Raw genomic sequence first — 15,040 nt, 5'->3', positions numbered from 1 at the left:
GTGATTATTTGTACCCTGGGTACCCCTGGAACTATAGCAGGATGACTGTTACCCCAATGTTTCTATATATCTGTAACCTTGTTATGAGCTAAGGGGGCCCAATCTGAAGGTCAGTTAGGGGGGAGATTTGGGGTGAGTGCCTATTTGTACCCTGGGTACCCCTGGAACTATAGCAGGGTGACTGTTATCCAAAGTTTCTATAAATCTGTGACCTTGTTATGAGCTAAGGGGGCCCAGTCTGAAGGTCAGTTAGGGGGAGATTTGGGGTGAGTGCTTTATTTGTTACCCTGGGTACCCCTGGAACTATAGCAGGATGACTGTTACCCCAATGTTTCTATATATCTGTAACTTTGTTATGAGCTAAGGGGGCCCAGTCTGAAGGTCAGTTAGGGGGAGATTTGGGGTGAGTGTTTATTTGTACCCTGGGTACCCCTGGAACTATAGCAGGGTGACTGTTACCCCAATGTTTCTATATATCTGTAACTTTGTTATGAGCTAAGGGGGCCCAGTCTGAAGGTCAGTTAGGGGGAGATTTGGGGGTGAGTGATTATTTGTACCCTGGGTACCCCTGGAACTATAGCAGGATGACTGTTACCCCCAATGTTTCTATATATCTGTAACTTTGTTATGAAGCTAAGGGGGCCCAGTCTGAAGGTCAGTTAGGGGGAGATTTGGGGTGAGTGTTTATTTGTACCCTGGGTACCCCTGGAACTATAGCAGGATGACTGTTACCACCAATGTTTCTATATATCTGTAACTTTGTTATGAGCTAAGGGGCCCAGTCTGAAGGTCAGTTAGGGGAGATTTGGGGTGAGTGATTATTTGTACCCTGGGTACCCCTGGACTATAGCAGATGACTGTTACCCCAATGTTTCTATATATCTGTAACCTTTGTTATGAGCTAAGGGTCCAAGTCCTATATTGTAAGGGTCAGTAGCAGATGACTGGCCCAAAGTTTCTAAATCTGTTTGTGCTAAGGGCCCAGTCTGAAGGTCAGTTAGGGGGAGATTTGGGGTGAGTGTTATTGTACCCTGGTACCCCCTGGACTATAGCAGGATGACTGTTACCCCATGTTTCTATATATCTGTAACCTTGTTATGAGCTAAGGGGGCCCAAGTCTGAAGGTCAGTTAGGGGGAGAATTTGGGGTGAGTGTTTATTTGTACCCCTGGGTACCCCTGGAACTATAGCAGGATGACTGTTACCCACAATGTTTCTATATAATCTGTAACCTTGTTATGAGCTAAGGGGGCCCAGTCTGAAGGTCAGTTAGGGGGAGATTTGGGGTGAGTGTTTATTTGTACCCTGGGTACCCCTGGAACTATAGCAGGGTGACTGTTACCCCAATGTTTCTATATATCTGTAACTTGTTATGAGCTAAGGGGGCCCAGTCTGAAGGTCAGTTAGGGGAGATTTGGGGTGAGTGATTATTTGTACCCTGGGTACCCCTGGAACTATAGCAGGATGACTGTTACCCCAATGTTTCTATATATCTGTAACTTTGTTATGAGCTAAGGGGGCCCAGTCTGAAGGTCAAGTTAGGGGAGATTTGGGGTGAGTGTTTATTTGTACCCTGGGTACCCCTGGAACTATAGCAGGATGACTGTACCCCAATGTTTCTATATATCTGTAACCTTGTTATGAGCTAAGGGGGCCCAGTCTGAAGGTCAGTTAGGGGGAGATTTGGGGTGAGTGATTATTTGTACCTGGGTACCCCTGGAACTATAGCAGGATGACTGTTACCCCAATGTTTCTATATATCTGTAACTTTGTTATGAGCTAAGGGGTCCAGTCTGAAGGTCAGTTAGGGGGAGATTTGGGATGAGTGATTATTTGTACCCTGGTACCCCTGGAACTATAGCAGGATGACTGTTACCCCAATGTTTCTATATATCTGTAACCTTGTTATGAGCTAAGGGGGCCCAATCTGAAGGTCAGTTAGGGGGAGATTTGGGGTGAGTGCCTATTTGTACCCCTGGGTACCCCTGGAACTATAGCAGGGTGACTGTTATCCCAAAGTTTCTATAAATCTGTGACCTTGTTATGAGCTAAGGGGGCCCAGTCTGAAGGTCAGTTAGGGGGAGATTTGGGGTGAGTGCTTATTTGTACCCTGGGTACCCCTGGAACTATAGCAGGGTGACACCCCAATGTTTCTATATATCTGTAACCTTGTTATGAGCTAAGGGGGCCCAGTCTGAAGGTCAGTTAGGGGGAGATTTGGGGTGCAGTGTTTATTTGTACCCTGGGTACCCCTGGAACTATAGCAGGATGACTGTTACCCCAATGTTTCTATATATCTGTAACTTTGTTATGAGCTAAGGGGGCCCAGTCTGAAGGTCAGTTAGGGGGAGATTTGGGGTGAGTGTTTATTTGTACCCTGGGTACCCCTGGAACTATAGCAGGATGACTGTTACCCCAATGTTTCTATATATCTGTAACTTTGTTATGAGCTAAGGGGGCCCAGTCTGAAGGTCAGTTAGGGGGAGATTTGGGGTGAGTGATTATTTGTACCCTGGGTACCCCTGGAACTATAGCAGGATGACTGTTACCCCAATGTTTCTATATATCTGTAACCTTGTTATGAGCTAAGGGGGCCCAGTCTGAAGGCCAGTTAGGGGGAGATTTGGGGTGAGTGTTTATTTGTACCCTGGGTACCCCTGGAACTATAGCAGGATGACTGTTACCCCAATGTTTCTATATATCTGTAACTTTGTTATGAGCTAAGGGGGCCCAGTCTGAAGGTCAGTTAGGGGGAGATTTGGGGTGAGTGTTTATTTGTACCCTGGGTACCCCTGGAACTATAGCAGTGGGAAACCCCAATGTTTCTATATATCTGTAACCTTGTTATGAGCTAAGGGGGCCCAATCTGAAGGTCAGTTAGGGGGAGATTTGGGGTGAGTGATTATTTGTACCCTGGGTACCCCTGGAACTATAGCAGGGTGACTGTTACCCCAATGTTTCTATATATCTGTAACCTTGTTATGAGCTAAGGGGGCCCAGCTCATATATTTGACGATAAAAAAAACATTCAGAAAACCGCCTTAAACCTCCACCCCCCCTCCAGAAAATAAACTCTCATAGAACCCCATTAAATACAGAAATATTTATTCTACATGAAATGTGAGCATTCGTATCACATCTATGGGCACATTATGAAGCATAAAGATATCAATAGTTTAAAAAGATACAAGAGTCCCGTCTCGTCCGTAATAAATAGATTTCTTTACAAAACAAAAAAAAAATCAGCTACAAAATTTATTCCAATTATTGTAGGTAATCAAACGACTGTACATAGCAAGCAGTTGTGTATTATGTGTATCTACTCATCACATACACTGTCCTTCACGGTCACCCGGAGAGTTGTATAGGAATCCCTAGGATCAGGCAACTTTCCAGTAATTGGCTCAGTCATAATGACCCAATATTCTTCAGTCCTGCCCCTGTGGTATAGGCTGACGACCCCTATTTAAGTGATTGGTAGCACCCATAATGACTGCCTAGATCCTTCCTTATTGGCTAAAATTCTTTTAATTAACACTCACATTTAATTAAGACAATTCCACAATTTAAAGGCACAGACAGAACAATTAACAGATAAGTTAACCATAAAAATAAAGGAATGTAAAACTGACAAGGGTTCTATTCTATGCACTTTTCAATGTACATTCATTATTTATTTATTTTTAATTCCAAGATATTAAAGGGATACTGTCATGGGAAAAAAAAATGAATCAGTTCATAGTGCTGCTCCAGCAGAATTCTGCACTGAAATCCATTTCTCAAAAGAGCAAACAGATTTTTTTATATTCAATTTTGAAATCTGACATGGGGCTAGACATATTGTCAATTTCCCAGCTGTCCCAAGTCATGTGACTTGTGCTCTGATAAACTTCAATCACTCTTTTACTGCTGTACTGCAAGTTGGAGTGATATCATCCCCCCCCCCAGCAGCCAAACAACAGAACAATGGGAAGGTAACCAGATAGCAGCTTCCTAACACAAGATAACAGCTGCCTGGTAGATCTAAGAACAACACTCAATAGTAAAATCCAGGTCCCACTGAGACACATTCAGTTACATTGAGTAGGAAAAACAGCAGCCTGCCAGAAAGCATTTCTCTTCTTAAGTGCAGGCACAAGTCACATGACCAGGGGCAGCTGGGAAATTGACAAAATGTCTAGCCCCATGTCAGATTTCAAAATTGAATATAAAAAAATCTGTTTGCTCTTTTGAGAAATGGAATTCAGTGCAGAATTCTGCTGGAGCAGCACTATTAACTGATGTGTTTTGAAAAAATTTTTTTTTCCCCATGACAGTATCCCTTTAAGAGATACATGTGCTGTTAATATGAATTAATTTTGTTACAACAGCGCCACCTGCTGGTCAGTTTCCCACCAGTCTGACCACCAAGTAGTCAAGGAAGTTGTCAGGAGAAAGAAAGAGGCTGATGTTCTTCTGCTTAGGAAAGATTTGAGAAAGGTTTCTAATTATTTTCCTAAGCAGAAGAACATCAGAGCAGCCTCTTTCTTTCTCCCGACAACTTCCTTGACTACTTGCTGGTCAGACTGGTGGGAAACTGACCAGCAGGTGGCGATGTTGTAACAAAATTCATTCATATTAACAGCACATGTATCCCTTAATATCTTGGAATTAAAAATAAATAAATAATAAATGTACGTTGCAAAAGTGCTTAGAATAGCCCCCTCGTCAATTTTATTTTCACTTATTTTTAAGGTTTACTTATCCTTTAAGGACAAGCACCAGGGTCCAAATTTGGTCCATTGTTACACACGAGGAGGTTTGAATAATTTACAAAAAAGATATAAAAGATAATAACAAAATCTCTGATTAAAGCAAAAAGTAAAGTAAAAACGTAAAACAATCTCCATGATTTCTCCTATTACCCTGTTTTAATGAACTAATTTATAGCATTTAAAAAAAGAGAATATTTTGTATGTTGTTATATGTTCCAGGAATTATACTAAAGGCATGGGATCTGTTATCCGGAAACCCGTCATCCAGAAAGGCCGTCTCCCATAGACTCCATTTTATCCAAATAACCGACATTTTTTAAAAATGATTTCCTTTTTCTCTATAATAATAAAACAGTCGCTTGTACTTGATCCCAACTAAGATATAATTAATCCTTATTGGAATCAAAACCAGCCTATTGGGGTTATTACATGATTTTCTAGTAGACTTGAAGGTATGAAGATAGAAATTACAGAAAGATCCAGAAAACTCCAGAAAACTCCAGGTCCCGAGCATTCTGTATAACAGGTCCCATACCTGTATCCATATTCTAAAGTGTAATAGTAGGGCCTGGAAACTTGGAGCTGCTTCATACTCCATCATGCCATGAATTCACATATAAAAAGATACTTAAGCCATTACAGGTTCCAGAGCACAATTAATAGATGAGTGTCAGCTCTGGGGCAAGACATGGCTAAGGTATCGCTAACTGAATGTGAACTGTAGGACTTAGATTCCATTGAGATTCATGGCACCAGTCAGGCGTATTTCAGTTATAAAGTACAAAAAGAGCCATTAAAAGGATAAAAATTAATTTGTGTACTATTGGCATATAAAATAATGGTTAATTATAAAATAACTAGGCTACAATCTCTCTCCGGCCGCGGCTCCAGAGTCAACAGTTCTTCTCCAAGGAGCAGTAATAATCTGTCAGGACTTTCCAGGCTTTGAGGGCCATGAAACCGTCGGGTGGGTTTTGTCCTTCCCGCGCCAGTTTCCTCATGCGAGTGCCCGAGATGAAGTCAAATTCGTTGTGTCTGTGGAAATACAGAAATACTGAGATTGGGCTGGATTCAAAATTCATTGTATTGTGATATAGGCATTGATCTGACCTAGAGCTGGTCTTGCTCCAGTTCCAGTAACCCATAGTAACCATCAGGTGTTTGCTTTTCAAACAAACAGTGTGTTTAAAAGTTATTTTAAAGTAAACGCCTGATGGTTACTTTGGGTTACCTAAACTGGAGTAAGACAAACAACTACTAGAACTGGAACAAAATGAGCAACTACTAGAAATGGAACAATACAAGCACCTGCCAAAACTGGATCAAGACAAACAGCTACTAGAACTGGAGCAAGAAAATCAACTACTAGAACTGGAGCAAGACAAATAGCTATGAGAACTTGAGCAAGACAAGCAGCTACAAGAACTGGAGCAAGAATCAACTACTAGAACTGGAGCAAGGCAAGCAACTGCTAGAACTAGAGCAAGACAATCAGCTACTAGAAATGGATCAAGACAAGCAGCTACTAGAACTGGAGCAAGAAAATCAACTACTAGAACTAGAGCAATAAAAAAAACTACTAGAACTGGAGCAAGACAAATAGCTATGAGAACTTGAGCAAGACAAGCAACTACTAGAACTGGAGCAAGACAAGCAACTACTAGAACTGGAGCAAGACAAGCAGCTACTAGAACTGGAGCAAGACAATTAACTACTAGAACTAGAGCAATACAAGCAACTATTAGAACTGGAGCAAGACAAGCAGCTACTAGAACTGGAGCAAGACAACTAACTACTAGAACTAGAGCAATACAAGCAACTACTAGAACTGGAGCAAAACATGCAGCTACTAGAACTGAGCAAAACATGCAGCTACTAGAACTGGAGCAAGACAACTAACTACTAGAACTAGAGCAATACAAGCAACTACTAGAACTGGAGCAAAACATGCAGCTACTAGAACTGGAGAAAGACAAGCAACTACTAGAAATGGAGCAAAACATGCAGCTACTAGAACTGAGCAAAACATGCAGCTACTAGAACTGTAGTAAGACGACAAACACCTGACAAAATTTGTACCTACTATAACTGAAGCACATATTATTACATTGCAACCAAGGATTTGTCTGGACACCAGACTAAAATATACATAGGAAAGGCCCTGAAACAGAGATGTCACTACTACTACTATTATATGTCACTACTACTATTACTACTACTAATAATACAAATGTAATGTCTAATTAGGGTAGTTTGACAAGGGCCCAACAAACATATAACCATCCCATATACATAATAGGAACTAAATGTACCACTTGGTATATCGTATTCAACACCCCAAGATATTAGGAGCACCTCAGATAACCCGATAACTGGCACTGCCCAATTACCCATCAGTCAATGTAACACTGGAAATAACTCAACCAGTGAAGGCAAAACCCATCTAGACCAATGGAACTAACTTTTTTGTAATCACACACTTCTCCTTAATCGCTCTGTTAACATAACTGGATCCCAGGTCACAAATCCATGACCTTCCCCTCTGGACTCTGTTATGTAACAAGTCAGGTGACCCGGTTATATAAGGGCAATGGCACATGGAGATGTTTTGGGCATTTTGCCGAATTGGCTTTGTAACAGCCCAAAAACACCGGTCCTAAGCACCTGAAATTGCTTTCCATTGCCCCCTATGAGAATTGCTTAAAGGAAAACTATACCCCCCAAACAATGTAGGTCTCTATAAAAAGATATTGCATAAAACAGCTCATATGTAAAACCCTGCTTCATGTAAATAAACCATTTTCATAATAATATTTTCATAATAATATCCTTTTCTAGTAGTATGTGCCATTGGGTAATCATAAATAGAAAATTGCTATTTTAAAAAATGGGCCACCCCCTGGAATCATAAGATTCACGGTGCAGACAAACATACCATATATGTTAGGTCACATGAGCCAATTAACACACAGAGTTCTGTCTTTTGCTTCCACACTTCTTCCAGTTAGAGCTGCAGTATTTCTGATCAGGTGATCTCTGAGGCAGCACACAGACCATCACGAAATGGTGGTTAAAGGATAAGTAAACCTCAAAAATAAGTGAATGTTAAATTGATGAGGGGGCTATTCTTAGCACTTCTGCAATGTACAATCATTATTTATTTATTTTTAATTCCAAGATATTAATGTGAATTAATTTTGTTACAACAGCGCCACCTGTTGGTCATTTTCCCACCAGTCTGACCAGCAAGTAGTCAAGGAAGTTGTCAGGAGAAAGAAAGAGGCTGATGTTCTTCTGCTTAGGAAAGATGTGAGAAAGGTTTCCGATTTTATTCCTAAGCAGAAGAACATCAGAGCAGCCTCTTTCTTTCTCCTGACAACTTCCTTGACTACTTGCTGGTCAGACTGGTGGGAAACTGACCAGCAGGTGGCGCTGTTGTAACAAAATTCATTCATATTAACAGCACATGTATCTCTTAATATCTTGGAATAGAAAATAAATAATGAATGTAAATTGCAAATGTGCTAAGAATAGCCCCCTCATCAATTTTACATTCACTTATTTTTAAGGTTTACTGAAGAGATATAAAAGGGCAATATTTACTTAAATATATTCTAGTTTAATACGATTCTTTAATATTGATAATAATTTGATATAAATGTTGCTCAAGTATTCATTTTGGGGGTTTCCTTTAAAGCACTGATGCTTGATAGTGTTGCCTGGAATCATCACCCTGGGGGCCATAGTGGGGCCCCTGACAATCACCGTTAATCTAATTCTATTGCTTCCTGGGGTCACTTGTGGCTGGCGCTTGCAGAGTTAACTCACGTTCTGTGTTTTTATTGCACAACAGTGTAAGTAAATAGGTGTGTTTGCCCAGCGAGGGGAGATAAGTAGTTGTCCTTTCACACGGTACCTTTCTTTGTCATAAAACTCCATGGCTTTATTCTTTTTATTGTACGCGGCGACTCTGAATGGAATAATCTCGACAGATGTCAGGCCGGGGGCCATGGCCAACACTTTTCCGCCGTGTGTCACTTCATAGAGGTCCTGTTTGGTTTCTGGGTGGGGCATCCCCGCCGGGTCACGCCCCACAATGTAGAAGTTGGACCCCGCGATCATCCGGGCCCTGCAGTGCCACTGAACCTGCAATAAATACAGACAATATTGTGTCTACAAAGCGGAGATATTGGGGGTCCTGCCTACGGCAGAAAGTCTAGAGACTCTAGAAAATGGTGGGGGGTGTATGTTATATAGAGACGTCTATCCAGTGCTCCACCTGCTGCTATTCAACTGCTCCAGTGCAGCTTTCCTGTAGCCAGTGACTGGGGGGCCCACTGGGACTGACGCCCCTCCCCAGCTGCAACCCCCCCTGGCCCCAGCCACAAGCCAACTGGCCCCCTGGCACAACTGCAACCCCCCTCCACCCCCTACCTACGTGAACCTTATAATTTCATTAGTATACAAGCAAAAACAAACACCAAGACAAATTAAACTTTATAATCGAAAAGTCTTTATTAAGAAATAACTTACCGAAATTCCTCTTGCGCTCCTCTTCAGAAAAGGTGACACGTAGGGTTGCCACCTTTTCTGGAAAAAAAAATACCGGCCTTCCTATATATTTATCTTTATTCCCTATTAATAACATTGGGATCACTGACCTTCCTATATATTTATCTTTATTCCCTATTAATAACATTGGGATCACTGACCTTCCATATATTTATCTTTATTCCCTATTAATAACATTGGGATCACTGGCCTTCCTATATATTTATCTTTATTCCCTATTAATAACATTGGGATCACTGACCTTCCATATATTTCTCTTTATTCCCTATTAATAACATTGGGATCACTGGCCTTCCTATATATTTATCTTTATTCCCTATTAATAACATTGGGATCACTGGCCTTCCTATATATTTCTCTTTATTCCCTATTAATAAAATTGGGATCACTGACCTTCCTATATATTTATCTTTATTCCCTATTAATAACATTGGGATCACTGACCTTCCTATATATTTCTCTTTATTCCCTATTAATAACATTGGGATCACTGACCTTCCTATATATTTATCTTTATTCCCTATTAATAACATTGGGATCACTGACCTTCCTATATATTTATCTTTATTCCCTATTAATAACATTAGGATCACTGACCTTCCTATATATTTATCTTTATTCCCTATTAATAACATTGGGATCACTGACCTTCCTATATATTTATCTTTATTCCCTATTAATAACATTGGGATCACTGACCTTCCTATATATTTATCTTTATTCCCTATTAATAACATTGGGATCAACCATCATTTTTAGCGGCCAGGCCAGTAAAATACCGGGCAGGTGGCAACCCTAGCGACACGATGGCGATCCATTGTGCGGCGCTCAATTTCTCCTCCCTTGCTATCTCCTATAAGAAAGGCAGGGAGGAGAACTCAAGCGCCGCATGATGGATCGCCCAATCGCTATCTGAAGAGGAGCACAAGCGGAGTTTCGGTAAGTTATTTCTTAAAGGACCAGTAACGTCAAATTTATTTTCTTTTTTAAAAAATTATTGTAAAGAACGAAAAAAAAAAAAAAAAAAACACCAAGCCATATGTAACTTTAAAATCTCACAGTCTTTATTAAAAAGAACTTACCGAAACTCCGCTTGCGCTCCTCTTCAGAAAAGGCGATCGGCAATCCATCGTGCGGCGCTTGATTTCTCCTCCCTGCCTTCCTTATAGGAGATAGCCAGAGAGGAGAAATTGAGCACCACACGATGGATCTGACGGCTTTTCTTAAGAGGAGCACAAGCAGAGTATCAGTAAGTTATTCTTTAATACAGACTTTGCGATTTTAAAGTTATATACGGCTTTTTTTTCGTTCTATACAAACAAATTTTTTTTTTTAAAAAAAAATTGACGTTACTGGTCCTTTAATAAAGACTTTGCGATTTTAAAGTTTAATTTGTCTTGGTGTTTTTTTTCAATGTATACAAACAAATATTTTTTTTTAATTTTTTTGATGTTACTGGTCCTTTAATTCCTTTTCTCTGGGCTGAGCGGGAAGTCAGGGGCAGTGCATATGATTTCAGAAGGGGAGCGGGTCTGGGTCAGAGGGGCCCGACAAGGCCCCACCAGGTTTTTTCCCCGATGTCCTGCGGGCCCGTCCGACGCTGCCTGTAGCTTGGCTGTACCAAACAGGGTTGTCAGGTCTAATTTTCAAAACCAGCCCAAAACTAGCCAAGTAGCCCCAAAATAGCACAATATGTGCAGTTAAAAAAAGACTAAAAAATAAATGAATATATGTGAAAATACGCCTTTTTAACATTTTCACTGTTTCGCATATTTTTCCACGAAGCAAAATGGAACAGAGTCGCCCGTCACCAGGAGAGTAACTACAGAGTGGGGCCAGGAGGTATAGGGGCGACAATGCAAGAATGCTTAAAGGGGAAGGAAACCTAGTTGGCGCAAAAACCCTCCCCCCCTCCCGTGTGTTGCCCACCCTCCCTCCGCCCCCCTGGCCTACCCCTCCCGCTGGGTAAATGCCCCTAACTTGTTACTTACCCTTCTGCGCAGGTCCAGTCCAGGGAGTTCACAGACGACATCTTCTTCCACACGATCTTCTTCCTGCTTTGACCGGCGCATGCGCAGTAGGATCATTTCGGCGGTACGATCTACTGCGCATGCGCCAAAAGTACTTCGTGACTTTTGGCGCATGCGCAGTAGATCCGTACCGGCGAATGCTCCTACTGCGCATGCGCCAAAACGCTGTTCAAAGCAGGAAGAAGATCGCGTGGAAGAAGATGTCGTCTGTGAACTCCCTGGACTGGACCTGCGCAGAAGGTAAGTAACAAGTTAGGGGCATTTGCCCAGCGGGACGGGTAGGCCAGGGGGGAGGAGGGAGGGTGGGCAACACACGGGAGGGGGGGAGGGTTTTTGCGCCAACTAGGTTTCCTTCCCCTTTAAGAGGGACAGGAGACTGGGGTACACAGCCCAAAATCTGGTAACCCCTGACGTCTACACAAGTCAGTCACATTGCATGCTGGGTATTGTAGCAAAAACTACAGGCTTTGGCACATTAGGGCAAGAAAAAAACTTTTGCTGGTTTCCAAAGTACAAACCAGCGAAAGGCCCAAAAAAGTAGCCCAAATCCGTATCTTGGCTGGTTTGTACTTTCGAAACCCGCATGGGCTTTAAATTAGTAGCCCAATTTGGCTGGAAAACCACCAACCTGGCAACCCTGGTACCAAGTCAAGTCCGGTGGTTTAATTTGTATAACAGCTACAAACTCCACAAGCCAATCAGTTCACAGGTGCACAGTGCATAGAAATCAGTGGAGCCAGTGACAAATACCTAAATGCATGAATAGCTTCACAAAAGCCAATGTAGCCGGCAGCAACCACCTGAACTGATCAGTACTGCTTGTCCTCCCCATAACCTGCAGAACTTGATCAACACGTAGGGGCATTTACAAATGGCACTGATCTTTTGCACTCTATAGACCAGTGATCCCCAACCAATATCTCGTGAGTAACATGTTGCTCTACAACCCCTTGGATGTTGCTCCCAGTGGCCTCAAAGCAGGTGATTATTTTTAAATTCCAGGCCTGGAGGCAAGTTTTGGTAGTATAAAAACCAGGTGCACTGCCTAACAGAGTCTCAATGTAGGTTGACAATCCACATAGGGGCTACTAAATGGCCAATCACAGCCCTTATTTGGCACCCCAAGAACATTTTTCATGCTAGTGTTGCTCCCCAACTCCTTTTACTTCTGAATGTTGCTCACGGGTTCTAAAGGTTGGGGATCTCTGCTATAGAGTATACACTGCTTGTCAGGGGGATGCTGGGAGTTGCAGTACAAGTTACCTCGGTGGGTCCGGCATAGAGCATTGGGGATGGGAAGATGGCCACAATGGTGGTCTTTGGATCCAGGACCCCCTCCTCCAGCACAGCATCGTGTTGCTTCATGCGCCAGTCTAAAGGCACATCGTCATCTTTAGTCCAACCCCCGAGGGGATGAAGCAGGAGAACGGGGCACTTGTATCCTCTGGCCAGCAGGCGGCGCCGTGTGTCCTGCATCAGCAACGCATGGCCATTATGCACCGGATTGCGCAGCTGGAAACAGAATACGACATCTGGAAAGGAAGGATGTATTACTCGACTATATCTCCAAATTATATAGGGAATAATGTACCCCCTATGGTCAAATATAAGGATATTACAAGTCACCGTGGAGTTGCATGACCATATAAAGGCATGAAAGGTCTGGGGCTTTAATACAGGTCATGGGAATCCGAGGCTGTGACCATATTAGGGAACAATAGAAACTAATACAAGGCTGAAAGTGCAAACTGAGTCATAAACACCTTCAACAAAACTAAAGGAAATAATAGTTTTTGCCATACTGACAATTAATAGTTAAAAACAGAACAATTAATGATAGACATACATATATACAGTGGTGTGAAAAACTATTTGCCCCCTTCCTGATTTCTTATTCTTTTGCATGTTTGTCACACTTAAATGTTTCTGCTCATCAAAAACCATTAACTATTAGTCAAAGATAACATAATTGAACACAAAATGCAGTTTTTAAATGAAGGTTTACGTTATTAAGGGAGAAAAAAAACTCCAAATCTACATGGGCCTGTGTGAAAAAGTGATTGCCCCCCTTGTTAAAAAATAACTTAAATGTGGTTTATCACACCTGAGTTCAGTTTCAAAGGTTATAAAGCCATTTCTAAAGCTTTGGGACTCCAGCGAACCACAGTGAGAGCCATTATCCAAAAATGGCAAAAACATGGAACAGTGGGGAACCTTCCCAGGAGTGGCCGGCCGACCAAAATGACCCCAAGAGCGCAGAGACAACTCATCCGAGAGGCCACAAAAGACCCCAGGACAACATCTAAAGAACTGCAGGCCTCACTTGCCTCAATTAAGGTCAGTGTTCACGACTCCACCATAAGAAAGAGACTGGGCAAAAACGGCCTGCATGGCACATTTCCAAGGCGCAAACCACTTTTAAGCAAAAAGAACATTAAGGCTCGTCTCAATTTTGCTAAAAAACATCTCAATGATTGCCAAGACTTTTGGGAAAATACCTTGTGGACCGACGAGACAAAAGTTGAACTTTTTGGAAGGTGCGCGTCCCGTTACATCTGGCGTAAAAGTAACACAGCATTTCAGAAAAAGAACATCATACCAACAGTAAAATATGGTGGTGGTAGTGTGATGGTCTGGGGTTGTTTTGCTGCTTCAGGACCTGGAAGACTTGCTGTGATAGATGGAACCATGAATTCTACTGTCTACCAAAAAATCCTGAAGGAGAATGTCCGGCCATCTGTTCGTCAACTCAAGCTGAAGCGATCTTGGGTGCTGCAGCAGGACAATGACCCAAAACACACCAGCAAATCCACCTCTGAATGGCTGAAGAAAAACAAAATGAAGACTTTGGAGTGGCCTAGTCAAAGTCCTGACCTGAATCCTATTGAGATGTTGTGGCATGACCTTAAAAAGGCGGTTCATGCTAGAAAACCCTCAAATAAAGCTGAATTACAACAATTCTGCAAAGATGAGTGGGCCAAAATTCCTCCAGAGCGCTGTAAAAGACTCGTTGCAAGTTATCGCAAACGCTTGATTGCAGTTATTGCTGCTAAGGGTGGCCCAACCAGTTATTAGTTCAGGGGGCAATTACTTTTTCACACAGGTTTGGATTTCTTTTCTCCCTAAATAATAAAAACCCTCATTTAAAAACTGCATTTTGTGTTTACTTGTGTTATCTTTGACTAATAGTTAAATGTGTTTGATGATCAGAAACATTTTGTGTGACAAACATGCAAAAGAATAAGAAATCAGGAAGGGGGCAAATAGTTTTTCACACCACTGTATAAGCCGTTTATTTGTAGTCTTTACTGTGCCTTGACTTACACCTGGTGCAGTTATGGGAGAGAATGAAAGAAAATGTCAGTGTTTCACAGGAACAGGTTAGACTTTTCCTTCCCTCCCCGAGGTTAAGTGAGTGCAAAGATGTTTGGACACGTCCCACTTCTACATCTACTCGTCATTGTAAACAAGGGAGTGTGAGGCTCCAGGTCACCACTCAGACGTCAGTAACCTGATAAGTGTTTAACTAATCCGTCCACTTTACTAAACATCGTGTTCCAGTAGTGATCCTTGTACCTCCGAGGCAGAGCAGTATCTGCACCATAGAGTATCACAGAGTATCACCTAAAACTCATTTTACTAGGTGTGGAGCTGTCTTTTGTTCCAAGCAGGTCAGGCTACCACG

At 42.0% G+C, this 15,040-nt stretch overlaps 1 protein-coding gene across 2 annotated transcripts in view; it reads right to left on the bottom strand.

Moving 5' to 3' along the window:
* Positions 1–5,576: 5,576 nt before the first annotated feature.
* The window catches only part of papss2.L (bifunctional 3'-phosphoadenosine 5'-phosphosulfate synthase 2-like), a 39,727-nt gene continuing 30,263 nt past the window's right edge, over positions 5,577–15,040 (bottom strand). For both annotated transcript variants that reach the window (XM_041570177.1, XM_041570178.1), the window contains 3 exons: positions 12,619–12,887; positions 8,670–8,899; positions 5,577–5,788 (listed from right to left, as the gene is read on the bottom strand). In XM_041570177.1, coding sequence (XP_041426111.1) covers positions 5,647–5,788; positions 8,670–8,899; positions 12,619–12,887 — 641 coding nt within the window. In that variant the 3' untranslated portion in view covers positions 5,577–5,646. The remainder of the gene's footprint in view (positions 5,789–8,669; positions 8,900–12,618; positions 12,888–15,040) is intronic.

Source organism: Xenopus laevis, chromosome 7L (genome assembly GCF_017654675.1).
Source record: "Xenopus laevis strain J_2021 chromosome 7L, Xenopus_laevis_v10.1, whole genome shotgun sequence".
Classification (NCBI taxonomy): domain Eukaryota; kingdom Metazoa; phylum Chordata; class Amphibia; order Anura; family Pipidae; genus Xenopus; species Xenopus laevis.
The sequence above is the reverse complement of the archived record's forward strand: the minus strand, read 5'-3'. Positions and strand labels throughout refer to the sequence as shown.